The following is a 21,181-nucleotide window of genomic DNA, read 5'->3' as shown; positions in this document are numbered from 1 at the left end:
CCTACTAAAAGAAGGGCATTTATTTCTTTTTACAGTTCAAAGCCAGGAAGTGTTTTTGGATGCATTACGTTTACAGAGTAAAGCCAAGTAAAATAACCCAGCCAACTAAACGATCTGACAAAAGAGAAATCAGACGAGAAATAAGTTTAATAAGTACTCCGTTAAGAACACCACACATCTCCTTCCAAGATAAGCTAGCATATCTTACTCAAAGAGGTTATCGACCTCTGATTGATTGATTTATTTTTAGGGCTGGAGTACCACCTCTATGAAGACAGGTTTAGGGAGCTGGGCTTGTTCAGCCTGGAGAAGGCTGTGGGATGACCTCATTGCAGCCTTTCAGTACCTAAAAGGAGTCCATAAACAGGAAGTGAGTCAGCTCACTTCTATCCTTCAAGGTTAGATAACAGCAGGACAAGGTGAAACTGTTTTAAGTTGAGAGAGGGAAGATTTATGCTGGATATGAGGGAGAAGTTCTTTACCAAGAGAGTGGTGAGGTGCTGGAACAGGCTGCCCAAAGAGTTTGTGGATGCCCCATCCTTGGAAGTGTTTAAAGCCAGGTTGGATGGGGCTCTGGGCAGCCTGATTTAGTATTAGGATATGGAGGTTGGCAGCCTTGCTTGATGACCCTCGAGTTCCCTTCCAACCCAAGCTATTCTATGATTTTATGATATGATTTATTTGGCACTACCAGTGTGCAGGGAAAGAAAGCTAAACCGCCAGGAATTTCATCTTCCGTTAGGTTAATATAAAAATAAACAACGTACTTGCAGATATCTCGGTAAGTCTGAATTGCTGTTTCCATATAATGAGCAGGATAAGGCCTAGGAGCTCCTGGCTGAAGAAAAGCTGATACTGCTGCCATTTCCTACAAAGACAAGTCAGCACAGTCACCACAGTTGTTTTCAACAAATTGCAGATATCAAAATACTGAGAAACATTTCAAGAGCTACTAACTCAACATATCTAACCAATTGCTGACATACACTGTGTAGAGCACAGTGTAGAGCACATACACTTTTATAGCTGATATAAGGTTTAAGCAATAGTCTATTTATGACTCTGCTTGGAATTAATCAGACAGCAGCACAACTTATGCACTTACAAAAGATTTTCAGTCAACAGCACACAACAGTATGAAGAAACAATGATTAAACACTACTTTGTAAGACCAAGAGTCAATTTCCTATTGCAGGAATTATTTTTCTGATAACATTACATCTCTTTTAAAATTAGGATCATCCAAGTTTTCTTAAAAGACATTACATTCTTCTGCTTCCAGGGAAATTTTAGTTTTATTCTACTCTAATAGCTCCTTTCTTACGGGGACATAATAGCAAAGTTCTTCTACAGCAGTTAAAGATTTTAAGTTTCAAAATCTAATTATCAAGAGCTCTATCAGCCATTAATTAAGTAATTAAGATAACTTCTGAGATTAGCAAAATGCAATGCAACTCTTTGTACTGTAAAAAATACACTCTATGTTACTGTTTTAATTCAAAATAGGACTGTGAAAAGAATGCTTTCATAGATCTACAAAGTAAAATTTTAAATCTGAGTTAATCAGGCTGAAGTTCCAGAAAACAGCTTCTCAGAACTCAAAGAACATCCCACAAAACACAGTATAAAAAAAAAAAAAAAAAAAGAACACTACCCCAGTTAGAGAGATGTGTTTGTCAAGAAGTCAATGTTTTGCTAAAAAGAAGCGCTGTAAAATTATTTCCCACTTAAACTTGCCTCTTGTCTAATAACTCAAGAATACGATCTATTTTTCCTGGAGCTTGCATTACAGATAGTCTCCTTTCTGTATTTCACATTTTAAAGAATTAAATCTCCAATTTTTCCCATCATAAAATAGCAGCTATCAGTTTTGAGAGTACCTTCAGGCTTGCTGAAGATACAGCAAGTTTAGCAAAACCTTTATAGACAGTAGACAGAAGGGACTGCACTTTGTTACTTTCAGACAAATAATAGGGATTAGTATGAAAATACATTTAGGTTATATGAAATACCAACCAACGCTCCAGCTGCATAAAGCATTGCCTGATCATTTAAGAAGTCCTTTTTTGCTGTATGGTAACAGCTATATGCAAGTTCATAGTGTTGCACCAAAAAGCATAAGTCTGCCATTTTCCGGATTTGAAGCTCTGGTGCTTCTGGGGGATACCTATGAATACAAATATTTAAATTTGAAGTTGTAATTGCATCAAAGAAAGCAAGATATACCCTATTCTCATCTTTATTTCTATTTAAAGACAAGGAATAAGATCAGCATTGTAACATTAATGTTACCCAAAAGTAACTTATCAAGACTAGTAAAGGTACTTCCTTTCTGACATGTTAACTGGTTACTTCGTTAATCAGCAAGAAAGCAGTGAAACAAGATTTGCTATCCCACTAACTTTTAAAGAAATCATTCCTTTGTATGAAACTCTAAAACAAGTATGCAGTTATCATTGAAAATGCTCAGTATTATTAACTGCTAGAGCTAAAGAAATCTGTAAAAGGAGGAAGAATAAAACTTTACAGTCTTTGAAACTGACAATAGTTTGCTTGTGAGCCTTAAGACAAAGCACATAAATTTAAAGTTGTATTCAAGTTTCGGGAACGTTGAGTTTGGCTCAACAAATACTTTAGCAAAATTTAAGACATGTATTTAGCGTAAAACCAGCTGTATGAAGTGTGATATGCCCCTTAATTTACCTCTAGAATGCACCTGCAGAAGTAACGTATTCAATACTCCACTGGGTTAAGTCACATAACCACACGAACAACTCATCACATGGTGTTTGGCTTAAACAACAGAAAATACTTATACGGATTTTTAAATATCTTACGGGAGGCCATATTATCCCATTTATTAGTATTAATCTGAAAAATATGTACTTTGTACCTTAGAAAGGCTCATTATAAATATAGAAGATGGCTCAGTAAACATTTTCTCTTATCCCTCTTAAGTTCTTGCTACACCTTTATCATTCAAAGGCAGGCATAACACTTATGACTTCTTGACTTCTTGACCATTCCAAGTCTTTTACAGTATTGCTGCTTCAGTTTGCTTTGCAGAATACCATTATTACAGGCTTTCCCTCAGAAGAAAGAGAAGCATTCCCATTTTTGGATTTAAAGGTAATGACTGAAACAACTTACAGCAAACCAGAAGTATTCTTCAGTTCATTTATGCTTTTCTCTGGAACCTTACTTCCACTAAACCATTTTTTAGTAGCAGAAAACAATGATCGGCTTAAGCCTTTCCTGGATATTAGCTGCAAAGAGACAATTAATTACAAGTACTACATGGCAAAAAGAAATATTAACATAAGTTAAGCTCAATTACAAACCCAAGCCTTATTAAAACCTACCAAATTGTGTTTTTTTTTTTTTCCCCTTAGAAAGCAGAAAAAAAAACACACTACATTGAGTGAATGAATCAGACACAGATTGAAGCTGCAATTCACATACATAATGAACCTCAGCTGTCTGAAACTCACTATTGCTGCTGTAAACTTCAGACATGACTTCAAATCTAGACGATCTTAAAGGCTCTTACCAACCCAAACCATTCTTTGATTCTACAACATTTCAATCAAGAAAAAAAAGCAATGATTTGATGTATTTGCTAGAATCTAACAGTATCAAATTTCGGTATTGGTTAATCTGAAATCAACACTAAATATCTACCAATAGAGAACATTATTCCCATCATCATGTGAAGTACCTACCACCACACTGCAAACAGGGAATTACCACTCCCTTGTCTAATAAAGCTACATCCCTTTTAAAAAGTATGGAAAAAAATGAAAAAAAAAGTTAAACATTAACATCACGTTTTTCCTACAGTTATTAGGAATATATTACTACAATCCTACCCGTAAGGCCATTTGCTATGTTTTATTTCATCCTAAAACTTCCACAGTGTAAGACAGCAGCCAGCATAAACAAAATCCCAGAACTCAAACCGGAGCAGCTGTGTAGTATCAACAAGCTTCACAGTGTAAAATATAGAAGAACCAGACAACTCATTTAAAACTGAGATTTCAGTTAGCAGGCTGATATTTTCCTACAAGTCAACTGCTAAATCCAGTAATTTGATGGTACTAATTTAAGTCAATCGATTGGTCCAGTCCTTTAAGACCAAATAGAAGTGAAATGCCTACAAAAGAAAGGATCTTACTGTGACGAGAACAATTTTAATGCATGTCCTTGCCTTAACATAGGCATGGCATTAGTTAAGATACTACAATTCCAAAGAAAGACTCGAAGGTACCACAGTTCTGAAAAACATAGTTTGAGAAATTAATTCTCAGCTAGTGATACCTGAATAGAATTGCATGATTTAGGATGTCCATGCATTTCTCTTGGAAGTTAAAGCATGCAGCTTTTCTAGAGACAATTACTGATGGAGAAACACGTCCCTGCTTTGTTGGTGTGTTCAAATGTTGAAGTGAAAAGTACATTTTGGTCCTCATACTAGAGTAGTCCAGCAGAAATAAAGATTTTAGAAACACAGAAATAACCCTGCAACAGCTCAGGCAGACTTTCACAATAAGCCACCTTGCAATGAAGTTCTGTTGGTAGAGGCGTTTTTTTTTTTTCAGCGGTGCGCTGTTTGTTTTTAAAGTAAACCAACCAAACAAAAACTTGAATCTCTTCAATTTCCTTACAGCTTTCACTAAAATAATTGAATAATTAGGTGCACAAGGAAGTAATATTACAAGAGATTGTTGGGTAGCTGGAGTTATACTACTGTTGCTTTTGATTACAAGACTAAATGCTGACCTGATCATTAAGTTGCCGAATTGTCTTCTCTATATGTGGCAAAAGTCCCCTGAATGTGAATTCCTGTATGAACTGCCTGATTCGGTCATGATCCGTGAGTGTTAAACAAGCACCATGAGGCGTTCCAGAGTTTGATTTCTTTGATTCCTGCAACGACGTCGTAGCCTTCACATAATCAGTGCTATCCAAACTGCTGCTGGGATGATCCAGTTGAAGGGGATGAGTCTTGAAGTTGTTTGACAGGCCATCTATGAAAAGATTGAAACATCAAAACCCTCGTAAATATTGTGACTTACACATTTGCAGTTTTAAACATCATTTTTATTACATTCAGTTCATTCAGTGCTTTCACTATTCAGAATCCTGCAAAGAAAACAATGAAAGCATTAAATTCAAAGTCAAGCATTCATAAGAAGATGGAAATGCAGCAATTGATACACAGGACACACTGGAACCAATCACTTCTATATTCCTATTAAAAACCTTCATTTCACATGCCTTTCTTTTCCTTCAAAAAGAAAAAAGGAAATGCAACTTACATCACAGTATACAAAGCAATGTTTGTAGTCTATAAGCTAAAATAGAGAAAAAAAAAAAAAAAATAGTAACTACCTTACATTTATTCTATACCTTGACAAAGCTTCTAGACTTCAAACACTTATCTTAATGTATTAAATTACTTTCAAAAAGTTACTCATGAAGTTCCAAACAGTTTAACTCTTGTAACGTACCACTACACTTAAGTGCACATCCGAACTCAACCACCACTCAGAATGATTGCTATTGCATGCAAGGCAGCTTTACAAAAGCTATCACAGTAAAGTTTTGAAGGAAGTTATAAAAATACCTTTAATTTCATTATCTAAGCCATCTGATATTAAGTGATCAGTATTCTTGTTTGAAATGACAGTATAAGGACAGTCTTCGTAGCAATCCTACCAGAAGGGAAAAAGAAGTTAGGACTAAGAATGTGAGAACATCCTTCAAAAAAAAAAAAAATAATAAAAAAATCAGTAAGTAGCAGCTGTTAACTTAAAGTTCACTAGAAAAGAAAGCACACTCAGCTAGATGTTCATTTATATTCACTGAAGCAGTTTGTTGAGTCCTTAAGGTCCCATACTATTGTACAGATATAATCAACAGAAAGCAAGTATCTTCTGGTTTGCTCAAAATAGCAACACTGTCAACTAAAGCAAGCAGCTTCAGTAACTGACTGGAGCCCTTACATAGTCATGCCTACAACAGTAAATATATGTTCCTTAAAACAACTCCTGAACAAGCTTAAAAAAAAAAATAAAAAATAAAAAAATCAACACAATGTGGTACGGCTTTGACAGTACCAGCTAGATTTGGTAAGAAACTATGATTCACACATTTTTTAGTTGTGTACAGTTAGAAAGCCAAGCCAGTAAAAGGAAAATTCAGAAGGATTATTTTTGGTCTTGAAGTTAAAAATACAGACTTTTATGGCAAACAGAAACAAATAATCTGAACTAGCATACACTATCATTTGCCACTCTTGAAAATGAGAGACTAGATTTGACTGCAAGAAACAACCATAAAAGGAACCATGTAGCAAACTACAGGACAGCAGGAAAAACAAGAATTTTGAAACTGAAGAAATTAATCAAAATGAAGGTACGAATGGACACTTCTGCTATCCATCACAAACAACCCCAGGAATTATTTCAATTTTCCTTTCATTCTGTTATTTCAGGTAGTCTCTCCTTGAAGTCAGGTAGTGACTTTAAGGTGCACTGAGGACAGTTCTTTAGAAGAGGACTTGCCTTACATCCTCACACCAAGGACAAGTTAAAAAAAAAAAAATCTGAATTTTACATAGCTTGACAACCTATTCTGTGGAAACATATACATAAAACTAAAGAAAAATTTAACTGAACTAAAAATCATAAAATCATGAAGGTTGGAAAAGACCTCTAAGACCACCCAGTCCAGCCATCCACCTCCACCAATATTTCCACATCATATCATGTCTCTCAGCGTAACACCTAAATGTTTCCTGAACACCTCCAGGGGAGGCATTCTGTTCCAGCACCTGACTGCTTTCAGAGATTTTTTTCTCCCATTCAACCTGAATCTCCCCTGGCACATCTTGAGGCTATTCCCTCTCATCCTGTCTCTAGTTACGTGGGAGAAGAGGTCGACCTCCACCTCACCACAACCTCCTTTCAGATCATTGCAGAGAGCTATAAGGTCTCCCCTGCCTTCCAGAAGAAACAATCCTATGGGCATTTGTATTCACATTATAAGTTGTTTTTGAAACACTGCAGTACCTGGTTCTGAATGGAGTTTTTCTGAAGATACTGGCTCCAAGGGTCTGGTATCTGCTCATCTGTTCCTCTGTTAGATACTCGAGAATTTATTTTCAGCAAATAGCAACCCTGAGTTCCATACCTCTGCTTCATCTCTTCATAAATGGAGTCAGCTCTGAAAAAAGAAACAGTAACATATAGCCTGTCTTGACATTCAACCAATTCCATTTGAAGTGTTTACCACAAGCTACGCTAGACTATTTACCCACAGAATTTAGAATAAAAATTTATGTATTTAAACTGGTTCCTGGCACAAGAATAAAACCAACAATCTCTGAGAACTAAATCGACAAGCCAGAAAACAAACCTTCTACTTCAAGAAGCCAAAGCTAATTATTTTTATCTTATATAAAACAAAAAATAGATAAAAAATACTACTTGAAGGCTGCCATGATAACTGCACACAGGTTAACAGATAACGTTGCGTGTCTAATCCCAGCAGCAATTTATAAACATACACATTTTAGTTCAATAGTAAATCTGAAGGCAGACCACCTACCTTTGCTCTTCTCCTGAGCTTACATCATGCAATAACACATAGTACTTGAGTGTGTTTGGTATAAACCATTTCGGATAAGAGTATTCACTACTATGTTGAATACGATGTTGTTCTTGCGACAGCTTCAGAAATTGCTCCACAGGCTCTGGTTCACTCGAAGAAACTACAAGCATACCTGAACTCATGTTAAGGTCATTAACCCAAAAAACTCAAGAACAGCCAATGATGATAAAATAGGCAATGTATAAAATAAACATTGCACACATCCTGTTTATCTTATGCCCACGAAACACATTACCATAAGAGCACGTTTAACTTGAATTCCTTCTAAATTTCAATAGAAACAGTATTTAGATGGTTGTTTAGCCAACATTTTTAACTGAAACAACAACTTTGTTCCAGTTTTGAAACTGAATCCGTGTTTAAGCTGATACACAACAGCTAATACTTTTATGTAATGTTTCAGATCCAGATCAAACATGAAACCTGTTTTGTTGTACAAAAAAAAAGATGTTCACTTCCAGTGCACTTTATTTTCAAATGCTCAAAGAGAATGCAGCTTCCTTAAGGTATCACCTCAGCAATAATAACAGCCAGCATTCATAAAGATAGCAACACCTGCTGTATAAAAAGCAGATGCATTCCAATTTTTACCTTAATGCAACTCCATTATCACTAATAAGGAACAACCTGCTCTGCCACATCTGTTCACCAAACTAAAGACATTAAATCAAAGATGACAGAAAGCAACCTGTAGTCTAATTGTTAGTGCAATGTAGTAGTCAAGGGTCAGAATCTTTTTTTTTTTTTTTGCCAGATTAATTCTGTATAAGATTCTCTCAAACGCGACCAACATATCTATTCCACCACAGTGAAACAGCCTAGTAGATTCATAGTAATGAGTTACTCATTAATTAGAAACAGAGTAAGAGTTCCGAAAACCACAGCATTATCCTTAAAGTAAAGCTTAACAGCAGCTACAACATAAAACACTGCATATTTTCACTTTCCCTGCAGACAAGCAAGTCAGGTTTAAGTCATGGTAACGAAAATGCTATGAACACATTTAGGCATCTTTTCTGACTTCTTTTTGCCTCAAACAGCTGAAAGTCTGTTTTGTTGGTTGTTTTTTTTTGTTGGTTTTTTTTTTTTTTTGGTCATACCCTTTCTAATCTCCCTCCCTCCATCTGCTAGCAATGCTATGAAAAGCCACAGGTACATCCCAAGCACATAGATCTTTGCTGTGATTGAGGTATAGCCAGCAGATACCTAAATAGCTATAGCAGAAAGCATTCTAGGATGAGTAAGTAAGCTTAGAGTTCAGTTTGACATACAAAGAAGTGTGCATTTTATTACAAAGAAAACCCCAAACTCTTAACAAAATTTTCCCGTATACTCAGACATATCAAAAAGGGTATATTTCAAAGCACTGTGGCAAAAAAGCAATTCTAAAATTTCAAAGTTTCCTGCATTACTGCAGCCAGATTTGTGTAACGCTTAAAGGATACACGCAACATAGTGGTTTAGGAACTCATGATCTGATGCAGGCATGGACTGAAGAAAGCATTCTCTGTAAGACTCAAACCAAGGAGTAGTAGCTGAAATACACAATAAAGTAATACTAAATGTAATTACTTAGCCAAATTTCAGTTTAGTCATTTATAAAAAAGGAAACATGAAATACTACACCTGAAAGTAAAACTTGCAAACAGTCAGAATTTGCATGGCAAATAAAGAAAGAGAACAATCTGAAAAAGAAATTTCAAAATATACACTGGGAGGAAAAATTAACTCTTTGAATCAAATCCTGTGAAACTGAACAGCATCTTAAGTACCAACTTCTTCAGTATTTAGGCTCACCTATTCAGTTTGTGTAAGAACTCCTTACCACCCTCCAAAAACAGAGACTTGGGAAAGTTTAAAAAAAAAAAAAAAACAAAACAAAGTTCTTCTATCATTGTATTTGCCTACTGTAGGAATGTTAACAACTGAGAAGCAAAGTTAAAAATTAACTGTGTAAAAGAACCAAGAATTACCAAAGCCCTATCCTGACAGCTTTTCTGAAGCTTTTTGAAAGTGTTGTGACTTGGCTTGACAGCAGTCCTCTTCCATTCTCCTGGCTAAAATAAATAGCAACAGTTTAGTTGTCAGCTGACCAAGCAGAAATCCAAAAAGCTAGCAGTTCAGATCTACGCTGTCCATTGGTGCCTTATTATATTAACCGGTCATGTATAAACACCCTTTTACAATAGAGACTTTAATGTTTAAGAATATCAGCTTAAGGGAAGCAAAGCATATCTGGGATATTCAAAGAACATAAACTTAAGAAACTTGTCTGATTCTTCCTACAACAATACAGCCATGAAATACTTGCTCCTTTCAGAATTGCTTTACTGTCATCTTAACTCTGCATCTCCTTCGCCTACACAGAAGAGGCTTAACAATGAAAGATTACAAAAAAAAAAAAAAAAAAAAAGACCCTAGAGATAAACTAGTAAATTTTTAAATTTTTAATGGATTCTAAACTTTCAGTGTAAACTTACCTGCAAATTAGAAAACAATAGCTGGTACAGAAAAACACATTAATTTCTGAAGGTATTTGTTTTCCTTATAGGGCACCAAGAATACCTATTCCTCAATTCAACTCAGGTAAAGACTCTCTAAAACTGACCTCCTCCTGCCACCTCCCAAACCTTTAATTTTCTGGCAGACTTCAACAAAACTGAATTCAATTTGTATGTTGCAATTATCTTCTAGTGCACTAAGTTAATGCTTTTTACTTCACCTTATATTATCCAGCCATCTTATATCAGCGTCACGCACAGAAGAATCAGATATACTCACATCTTACAACTGAACCCAGTCTACTATTCAGTACATCTCACATTACAAGTGAATCAATAGAAGGCAAATTTCTAGTGCTGACATATCATCTTTCTAACTAATTGCTCTTTGATTTACGGTATAAGAAAAGCTTTCGGTTTCACTAAGCCTCTCATGTGTGCATAAATATACATATATACACTTTTTTTTTTTCCAGGTATTTGAATAAAGAAAAATAGTTTGTTACTAAAACAAGCCATGAGAAAGTGACTCACACATATTTTTCAGAAGTATAATAAAGCCTTGTAGTGAGAGTTCAAAAAAAACAAAGTTAAACTAGGCCCCACCTTGAGTGCTGTGTTCAGTTTTGGGCACCTCGGTACAGACAGGACATCAAGGTGCTGGAGCAGGTCCAAAGAAGGGCAACAAGGCTTGTGAAGGGCTTGAAAATGTGCCCTATGAGGAATGACTGAGGAATGGGGCTGTTTTTAGTCTGGGGAAGAGGAGGCTGAGGGGAAACCTTATTGCTCTTTTCAAACACTTGATTGTAGCGAGAGCAGGATTGGTCTCACTGGAGACAGGATGAGGGGAAATGGCCTCAAGTTGCACCAGGGTAAGTTTAGGTTGGGTATCGGGAAAAACTTCTTTACAGAAAGAGTGGTTAAACACTGGAATAGGCTCCCCAGGTGATTGAATCACCATCCCTGGATGTTTAAAAACCATTTGGATGTGATGCTCAGGGACATGATTTAGTGGTGGGTTGTTAAGAGTTACAGTGGTATGGTCAGGTTGTGGTTCAACTTGATGATCTTTAAGGTCTTTTCCAACCTCAGCAATTCTATGATTCTGTGATTAGGGTAAAAATTATAGAATGTAAGTATCACAGGACTCCTTGGGTTGGAAGAGACCTTAAAAGCCCAGCCAGTTTCACCCCCATGCCATAGGCAGGGCTGCCACCCACCACGTGAGCTGCCCAGGGCCCCATCCAACCTGGCCTTGAATGCCTTCAGAGATGGGGCACCCGCAGCTTTTCCAACTCATATTTTAAGTTAATCCAAAAGTTAACTGCATTTTCATTTCAAGCTCTAATTTCAGTCTTTTTGTTGAATTCAAGCACAGAAGTTTAAGAAATCTGACAGATCCACAAACAGGAATGCACTACATCTATTTCTCACCCTTTCAAATTCAGCCTAATAAATGTAACTGAATTCCCTCAACATACCTACAATAAACTTAAACAGTATTCACTCAGGGCTGTAACTACTTATATAAGATATTTAAATAAACATGCACCCTACTGAAAATAAAAACAGTATTAGAGGAAAAACTTCGTATTATTTAACATTACAGCAACGCACAGCAACACTGCCATTCAGGAACACAGGTCTGTATGCTTTTCAGTTTTCCAGTATATGTTTACAGGAGGTTAAACAAGAGGAGCTGAAATTTAAGTACCCTGCTAATTTGTTCAGACCTGTTAAGAACAAAAGAAAGGTACTTTCTGTTCATAAATACCAGCTTAAGACTAAGAAGTCTACTTCATTAGAAGAAGCATTTTTTTTTTTGTTTTTTAAGGGTTTTTTTGTTTGGTTTTTTTTTTGTTTTTTTTTTTTTTTTTTTTTTTTTTTGTTACTTCACAAAACAATATGAATTTGATGGATACCAGTATCCTAGCACATTTAGAAAGTATTCGGCAGCACATCAATAAGACACTTTTGAAACAATAGATATTACTAACCAAAGGCATAAGACTTACGTCTATTTAAAACTGAAAAACACCAAAATCTGGCCATTTTATAGATCAAAACATCAAGCTTTGCTTAGGTTCAGAGGTCAATAGCCAATGCATTTTGGTAGAAACAAGTCTTACAGATGTGCCACAAAGCTTTTTGTTTTTTAAAGGAAGTCTTACACTAGAAAGAATGTCAACATAGAGAGATATGCTCTGGTACAGTTCATAGTTCAGTTTCAGTTTGCAAAGCACCTCTACCCAGTAAGAGGGGGGGAAAAAAAAGAAAAAAAATCTATGGAGAAGCAGGAAAACATGTTTGAAATACAGAACAGTGACTGTATAAATTTCCATAGGACCAAACAAGGCAGTGCTTTTACAGCTTCAAATCACTTCCCTCGCCACACCACTACACACTCATAGGACTCTATGGAAAGGCCAAATGATTTAGGTTAACAGCAGCAGAAATTCAGTTTAGAGAAAAGTTAATCAACCACCACCAGCACTTCAAATTCATTTATTTTAGGGAAAAAATGGAGGAACACACATCTACAGCAAGTGCTAAACAGTTGTAGAAGATGGTAAGAAGAGGTGGATGGAGCACATAGAGAAAGGAATATAAAGGGCAATTTGGCACCAACCACAAAAGATACCTGAATAAACCGTGGATGTGTTCAGTTCCATGAAAGTCTCTTTCCAATTATTGTACCAAGGAACACTAGCTTTAACTGAGCGATCTGATAGAAAAAACATGGCATTATTACACTAAAATAGGTCAGGTTCAAACACGCTATTGGCTTTTACGCTCTGGTAGCATGAAGGAGAAAAATCTATATATAAGAATCTATCTATATAATCTATTCAGGACCATCAGGGACAGACATTTAATTCCAGATAATTTAAGTCATGAACATTTCAGGCTTCTGCACATTTCACAATGTGAAATAGTTATATGTAAATACAATTGTACCTTTCTAGTAGGACTAAGGCACCAATTTCTGAGATCTCTCAGCTTGTGATAATACAGTTAAAAGGTTTGGCTGCCTGCTTCAAGCTGTGCCGGGGGAGATTTAGGCTGGACATCAGGAAAAATTTTTCTGAGGGTGGTCAGGCACTGGAATGGGCTTCCCAGAGAGCTGGTGCAGTCACCGACCCTGGAGGTGTTCAAGGAACATCTGGATTTTGTGTTGAGGGACATGGTTTAGTGAGAACTATTGGTGGTAGGTGGATGGTTGGACTGGATGATCTTGAAGATCTTTTCCAACCTCGGTGATTCTGTGAATGGAAATAAGAACCTAACGATTGAGAGACAATATGTGAGAATTATTTACTGGAGCCTCAGGTGTGATATGGAAAACAAACGGAAAGATATTTTCCTCCAACACTACAAAGAATGGCATGACAAAGTCACAATCATTCTCTCCCCCTGCTTTAAAACCGAGGCTAAACAGAAATATTAAGACACATTCCCTGCACTAAAACAATTTTGCTTTCCTGGGAGTCTTCCAGTCTCCAGAACTCAAACAGACAAAGATTTTCAAATTAAAGCAGCAAGCAAATAACCCAACTTCTCAGATAAGGAGGCATGGAAACTAGAAAACAGCTCTCAAAAATAAGAGAGTTTTCAGAGCCAAGTCTTACTATTGATACATCAAATCAAGTTGAAGATGTAGCTTCTCACATTAGGAATTGAAATTGTAGAATTATGCATTTTTTCATTATCAACATTAAAAAATACAGTATCAGCTACTAATCTTCATGAATTTGCTGTTAAAAAGAAAGTATGAAAACTCTGTCTTTTCCTGTAACAGACTCAACTTCCTCACTGCACGCCTAACTATGCACAAGTAAGCCAAACTATGTACAGCAAATGACTTATATTTAAATAGGGCAGTGCATACATGCTTTGAATTAAGTATGTACTCAAAGGCTTTAATGGATTAGGATTTAAATTGGGAGGAGTTTAATCTTCTCAGCTCTCAAGATCAGATCTCAATTGCTGTTATTCACTATGTCTTACCCTTGGAGATTAGGGAAAAAAAAAACATTGCTAAACCATTCTTCTGATCATTCTGACATTGAGGCAAAAAATTTGCTCATTTTTCCTCAAAACTTCTTTATCCATCAATTGTTCATGACGACTTTATGAACTGTAAGCATTAAGCAGGAGGGGACCAGCAAAATAAGCCGGAGGTCTCACTTCAAAGTAAGCCCATACATTAGTAATAACCTTGTTGGTATTCATCCAACCCAAGGTAACAGGTAAGTATTGCAGATTTGTCAAAAAAAAAAAAAAAAAAAAAAAAAATCCTCTAATCTGTTAAGCTAATTAGAAAACCAAATTGAGATCGTTTTCTATAGCATAACTTTTTTTTTTTTTTAAACAGAAGTTCAAGAACTACAACACCAGGAAACAAATTTAACCTAGGAATTACTAATTGCATTCAACTATTCTTTTGAAGTGTATAAAAACAAAGCTACCCGAGTCAATTTTTATACTGAAAGCTGCAATTATCAAACTGATCAATTCTGAAAGCAACTTTAATGTATGCTACAAACTTGATAGCAAGATTAGAAACCTTACAGTACAAATTAATTTGAATTACAGAAAAATACAACATCATTACTTACCGCTAATGTTGAGATCATAATCTCCAGCTGTGATTACGTTAGCTACTAGTCCTTCAGCAGGCTGACTGATAGACACAACATCATTCAGAAGCTTTCTAATGGCACCATGCTGAGGTGGCTGAGTAATAATGTTGTTGACAGCAATCTTCAGATTTTTAATTACGTGAAGCTGATTATTTGGATCTCTCATTTTAAACTAAAAAAAAAAAAAAAAAAAAAAAAAAAAAAGAGTACAGTTGTTACAATAGTTAACATAAATTAGCATTTCTCCAGCAAACTTTCTTCAAGGTTTCTCCATTGAACTTCACTACCAATTTAATATCTCAGTCCATAATAACTAAGCGCCAAAGAATGAAGTAGGGATTCGGGAGAAGGAAAAAGTTACTTAATGCTCAACATCAAGTTCATTTAGACGAACTGAAAAAGGTAAGCAGAGCTTAGTTCAGAAGCCTTCCAGAAGGAAATGATATGAACTTTAAATATTGGTTTCCAAATTACACAGAAGCCTGCACGCAACAGTGGATTGCTGCATGCAGCCACAAAAACAGCACAGGGAAAGCGTCCACAGATACAACATTTGTGCAAGAACCACAAACAAATGACAAGTGTTTAAGTTAGTTCAGAGAGACTGCCTGTCTAGAGAAAATTAAGTAGATGCTTGCCAATAAAAGTACTCCAAAAGATAAGTGGATTCACTATTAAAATGAGCCTTATGTTAACATCACACCATGGTTTATGCTGCCTGGGCTTTGTGTTACTTATCCCCAAAATGATGTCCTCTTTTTAAGAGGTACTTCTCTAAGAAATCCACCAGGCAGAGAACATTGTGAAAGAAATCGTCCCAAATCCACAGGAAACAAGCATCTGAATTCTAGTACCAAGCCTAGAGGACAAGTAAAAGTTCAACAAAGTTGATTATCAAACAAGAATATTTCATAGAAGGTTAATGTTGAAATGGCACACAAATGCATGTATGTACTTTCCTTTGTTTTCCATACAATAAAAGCTAAACTATCACAAGTAGAGATCACACTTTCTTCCTCTAATAATATGAAATTACTTTTAATCCCCACGTCCCTGCTTTTGTTTTGTGGTTTCCTGTTTTTTGTTTGTTTGTTTGTCTGCTTTTTTTAGTTATTGTTTATTTGGTTTAGTAAGCGGAGGGCATGGGAGTGGGCATCAGAAGACCTGTCAGTGTCCTGAAAAGCAAGAAAACCCTTCACAAGAAAGTTAGTCTTTACACTTATCTGTATTGGTCCACCTTCCAGTTTAAGGTCTAGCTTATTCATTCCTTCTAGAAAAATGACCAGGCTGCAATCTCTCCTCTATCTTACAGATAGCACTACATTTTACCAGAAGCAATAATTGAGCTTCATATAATTTGTAAACGCAAAGCTCCATTTGTAGAATTGTACTTTCCTCTTCCCCCTCCCCCATCATATCAGATAGATGAATTATTAATCCTCAAATTACTAACACTACAGCCACATGATTGCTGAAAAGATTGAAAGCAAGAGGAACCAGCAGGGACACAGAACTAAGAGACCAATTTGTCTTTACCAGTGTAGCTATAAGAAAGCTCATCCCTGCTGTCCTTCCTACAGCCATAAACATGGGAAACACAGAAATGCACATACAAGATATAGATGAGTCTTTTGGCATACGTGCAACCCTAAGCACTACCAGGAAGAACATAACTGGACATTCAGAATTCTTGCCTTAATCCCTAATAAAAATCTATTACAATATTGTATCTATAATATTACAATCTATTACAATAGATTGTGGACTACTGAAGGAAATATATAATGAGATCTCAGATAATCTTTTGTCCAAGGTAATAATGTGCACTAGAATATCTTTCCTATCAGAAGTCGAGAAAACTCAAGCACTGGCTAAAATGCTCACTAAAAGAATTTTAACATCAAACTAAGCTCACCAAATAAACAGCCTTCCCCCTACACTTCCTTATTTAAAGCTTAGAATCAGACAGCTATGAGAAGTTCCCCCCTTACACTTCAAGGGCAAAAAAATGATTTGGCTAAAAAGTAACCACAGCTATCTTGAAAGGACACCTGTTCCTTCAGCTACATACTACTACTTCCACCAAGACAGCATTAATTCACATAACATTTTTAGAGCACCATAAAAAAAAAAAAAAAAAAAAAAAAAGGTGCTATGTTAAACAAAACTTGCCTACACAAAATGTGTTTGTTAAATTCAATAGCAACCATCACCAACAAACATGGCAGTTAAAAAAAAATACTGCTGCTTTGAGAATAAGTATGAAGGTATAAAATCTACAATACACCTTGTAACAGCCTTTATTACTTTCAAGAAAGAAAGCTTGGGATTTTGTTTTTGTCTGAAGTCAAAATTTAACTGGAAAAATGAAGTTGCTCTCTCAATATGTAATTTTTTAATTATTTATCATTCAATAACAAGAGTAGTTTAATTATGAACATCTATACTACTACACTTAGAAGCACTCTTAACTTGCACTCAGGATTCCCTGACATCATTACTTGCTTATGTTGATGTAGCCAAAAATATCCTTGCAACCCATCAAGTCATTTAGGGGCAGAAGTTCATCAGTCAATTAGTACTGACCAGTACTTAGCACAGAGGGCCACTGCATCTATCTTGTATGTTTGTGGGCTTCTGTTTGAAATTAGCAGATCTCCTTGGGCTCAGCAACAGCAAGAAGCAAATGGTTCAATACCACCTGAAGAGCCAAGCAGCAGTCTGTGCCTTCATCTCTCTTAATGTTTGAAGAATGAGCAACGAGTGCACAGCAGAAAGTCCAGCTTTGTTTTGACGAACAACTATTCTGAACATAGAGCAGGACTTTCTCTAAGGGAGAGCACTGATGAACATGCAGTCTTTGGTAAACTACAGAAACCCCAGACTACAGAGAAGAATCTATACTGTAACTGAACTAAGAACACAGAAGCAAACCAGTGAAGGACCTTCTCAATTAACAGAAGAGTTCAAGAACCAACATCAGTGCACTAATGACGTGCATGAATACAAAAGCTTATATTACAAATTCAGTGAAGTCATCACCAGGTAAAGAAATAAGTACTAATAAGAAAACTACACCCTATTTCCTTCCCTATTAAGAAAATTAGTGCTCAAAACTGAAGTCAGCAAAACAATCATAAATAGTAAAACAGTCATTGGAGGCAGGTGCACATGCACACAATCTGCTATGCTATACGTTGCCTCTGCCTCCCTCTCTCCCTCCCTCCCTCTCTCTCAATTGGCAATGAAAAGCACCATGGAAAAATGCTAATGGCTGGCCAAACCTACTATCACATAGCAATACAAAAAACTTTACCAGAATCTCATATATGGGATACGGTTAGCAGAATTCATACAACAGTGATTGTGCAGACTGCAACAGGCACACTTTCCTGTCACTTACATCCTTGTATTTGCAAGATAAGTGAAACTATTTACTACTGTACAAACTCTACAACAATTTTACTGCACTTAACTAGTTCTCTGTCTGAAGAAAAAGTACTTATTACCAATCTGCCTACCCTCACATGCATACCAGCTTCCACCATGAGAAGCTGCTTACTGCACACAGCAATGCATTTCCCATGAAGCTGGCAGAAAAAGGCAGACTTGGAGTGAGTAACTGCAATCCAGCCAGCAGTGTGCTGAACACTGTGACAGCACATATAGTACGGTGGTCACAAACCTCACTGCAACCACTTCAGCGTATCAGTCCTCCCAGCCTGGGTCAGGCCTTCAGAAGGGTACTTTTCACAATCAGTTTGGTAGCTTAGAGAGAACAGTAAGGATGTCTTTTCCCAAACGTTCCTCCTGACAATCTCACACCTGTGCTTAAGAAATGAAAACTGGATCACAGTGATTTAGATAAAAACAAGCATGTTTGTTTGTTTATACAACTACTCTATAGAACCTACAGAATACCTATCACAGAAATATCAAGTTATGAGTTAATAAAATTTAAATAGTAGAGCTTTCCTACGCAAGCTTTCAGAGGAATACAGAAAAGCATTACCAGTATACCAACTAACAAGATCAAAGTCTTACAGCACATGGAGGGAATTTAAACTTTATCCATAACCAACTCCTTAGAGAGTAAAAATAGGAGGAACAACGGTTCAGTTTATAGGCACTGATATGGCATAGGGATCTACACTTACACCGAAATACCGTGGATGAATGAGATTTGAAAGTTCCTTAACTGCTACAGTAGTCAGAACAAAAATAGTTACAACTGAGCAACAAGAAAACTGAAAGTCCTTCAGAATGATTGCTTCACTTTGAGCAGTATGCCTCGTTTTATCTTCTACTTTTTATCAAGGAACCAAAACAGATGTTTAATAATATTAGGAACTTCAAAACTTCAAGGCTCTGATCTTCTGCCTTTGTGGTCTTGTTTTTATTTAATCTGTGCTGCATTCCACATAGCTCAGGAGTGCTAAGATCATAGAACCATAGAATGGCCTGGGTTAAAAAGGACCACAATGATCACCTGGTTTCAACCCCCTGCTATGTGCAGGGTCACCAATCACCAGAGCAGGCTGCCCAGAGCCACATCCCTTGAATGCCTCCAAGGATGGGGCATCCACAGCCTCCTTGGACAACCTGTTCCAGTGCATCACCGCCCTCTGTGTGAAAAACTTACTCCTAATATCTAATCTAAACCTCCCCTGTCTCAGATTAAAACCACTCCCCCTTGTCTATCACTATCCACCCTCATAAACAGCTGTTCCCATTTCTGTTTATATGCTCCCTACTTAAAAAAAAAAAAAAAAAAAATTATGAAAAGACAAAAAAAATCATAGTGAAGTAATGCTCAAATATGACTATTATGATTTCTAGGCTTGCCAGAAAATAAAGGTAAACTTTCACATATACTGGCTTTCAAGTTGTTGCTATTCACTTAAACAACAACACAAAACACCTAGCTTCAGAGACAGCACAAGCCTCATCTTCTTGCTCTGTTTTCTCAACACAAGACACAAAGCTGAAGTCTCTCTGAGCTAAGTGTCTGCCAAAAACCTAATACGACAAAAGCCACCGCACTGCTACACTGACGAGCAGTTCTGCAGTTCTTTTCTGATAAAGAATGGACTGAAAAGCATAGATTAGATTAAGTTAATACCTGTTTTACATATTAAAGAACCTGATTCTTTTTCTTTGAAACGGTCAATTCCTAGTTTTACTGGAATTCTATACAGCTGTTTTTATCTATGACATATAACCAGTTCAGTTCTCCCCTTCTGCCTGCACAGCCCCCACTCACAGGAGCATCAACAAAGAAGTACATATGACAAAACAAGAGGTGAAAGAATCATAGAATGGCTTGAGTTGGAAAGGACTCCAAGGGTCATTAAGTTCCAGCTCCCTTGCCTCTTGGCAGGGCTGTCAGCTGCTAGATCAAATACTAGACTAACTACCCAGGGCCCACCCAACCTGGCCTTAAACACTTCTAGAGATAGGGCATCCACAGTCTCCCTGAGTAACCCATCCCAGCAGCATCTCACCATTCTCTCAGTAAAGAGCTTCCCCACCAGCATCTACTCTAAATCTCCCTCCCTTTAGTTTTAAACCGTTTCCCCCTGTCCTACCACTATCTACCCGTGTAAACTCCTTCCAGAATGCTGGTTGTGACTTCAGCTGCAAGACCAGCCACGCTTTCCGAAGCTGGGTAGCAAGAAGGCACACAGCCAGAGCACCCTCTCCAAACATAAGGCAGACAGCAACTCGGACGAACACGCTTTAAAGATACCTTTTCCCTCGACCCTGCCGCCTTTTGCCATGCCTCCAAGAACAGCCTGACTTCCAAGGTTACACAGAGCAAAAAGAAAAAAAAAAAAAAGCCCAACAAATGGAAGCAGCCCAGCCAAAGGGCAACCCGGCCAGCCCGGGACGCCCGGGCCCCGCGCCGGTAGCCCCGGAGTAAGGCTGCTCCTCCCCGCCCTGCCCCTCGCCCCCGCGGGAGGAAGGGAGCGGCGGCGACTTCCCCACCCCCACGGCCGGCACCGACCTTCCGAGGTGAGGCGGCAGAAGGGCTTCACCAGCTCGGCGAAGCTCAGGTTGTTCCTGCGGGTCAGCCGCTCCGCCTCCTCGCTGCACAACGCGGCCACCAAGGGCACGAACGAGTCCTGGATGAACTCCTGCACCGACTGCACGCACTGTGCCATCGCCGCCGCCGTCGGGGAGCCCAAGCAGGACCCGTCACCTCGTTCCGCCGAGCTCCGCTTCTCCTGCCGAGGCCGCAGCCGGTCGAACGCTCAGCAGGCGGCCCGCGCCGCCATGTCGAGTCTCCGCCGAGCGCCTCGGGTAGCGCCCGTCCCGGCGGCCCCCGCGCTCGCTCATGTGATTGGCCGCGAGGGGCGGGGC

At 37.7% G+C, this 21,181-nt stretch overlaps 1 protein-coding gene across 1 annotated transcript in view; it reads right to left on the bottom strand.

The window, feature by feature from the left end:
* TRAPPC8 (trafficking protein particle complex subunit 8) overlaps positions 1-21,059 on the bottom strand; it is a 49,590-nt gene extending 28,531 nt beyond the window's left edge. Inside the window, exons 1-10 of the mRNA XM_042836118.1 lie at positions 20,816-21,059; positions 14,795-14,979; positions 9,120-9,209; positions 7,612-7,786; positions 7,074-7,227; positions 5,627-5,714; positions 4,780-5,027; positions 3,151-3,266; positions 2,017-2,167; positions 768-868 (exon numbers count right to left, since the gene is read on the bottom strand). Of these exons, the coding sequence (XP_042692052.1) occupies positions 768-868; positions 2,017-2,167; positions 3,151-3,266; positions 4,780-5,027; positions 5,627-5,714; positions 7,074-7,227; positions 7,612-7,786; positions 9,120-9,209; positions 14,795-14,979; positions 20,816-20,982 (1,475 nt within the window). The 5' untranslated portion in view covers positions 20,983-21,059. The remainder of the gene's footprint in view (positions 1-767; positions 869-2,016; positions 2,168-3,150; positions 3,267-4,779; positions 5,028-5,626; positions 5,715-7,073; positions 7,228-7,611; positions 7,787-9,119; positions 9,210-14,794; positions 14,980-20,815) is intronic.
* Between the last annotated feature and the right edge of the window lie 122 nt (positions 21,060-21,181).

Source organism: Centrocercus urophasianus, unplaced genomic scaffold (genome assembly GCF_019232065.1).
Source record: "Centrocercus urophasianus isolate 14NV4802_14NV808 unplaced genomic scaffold, USGS_Curo_1.0 seq_11, whole genome shotgun sequence".
NCBI classification, from domain to species: domain Eukaryota; kingdom Metazoa; phylum Chordata; class Aves; order Galliformes; family Phasianidae; genus Centrocercus; species Centrocercus urophasianus.
The sequence above is the reverse complement of the archived record's forward strand: the minus strand, read 5'-3'. Positions and strand labels throughout refer to the sequence as shown.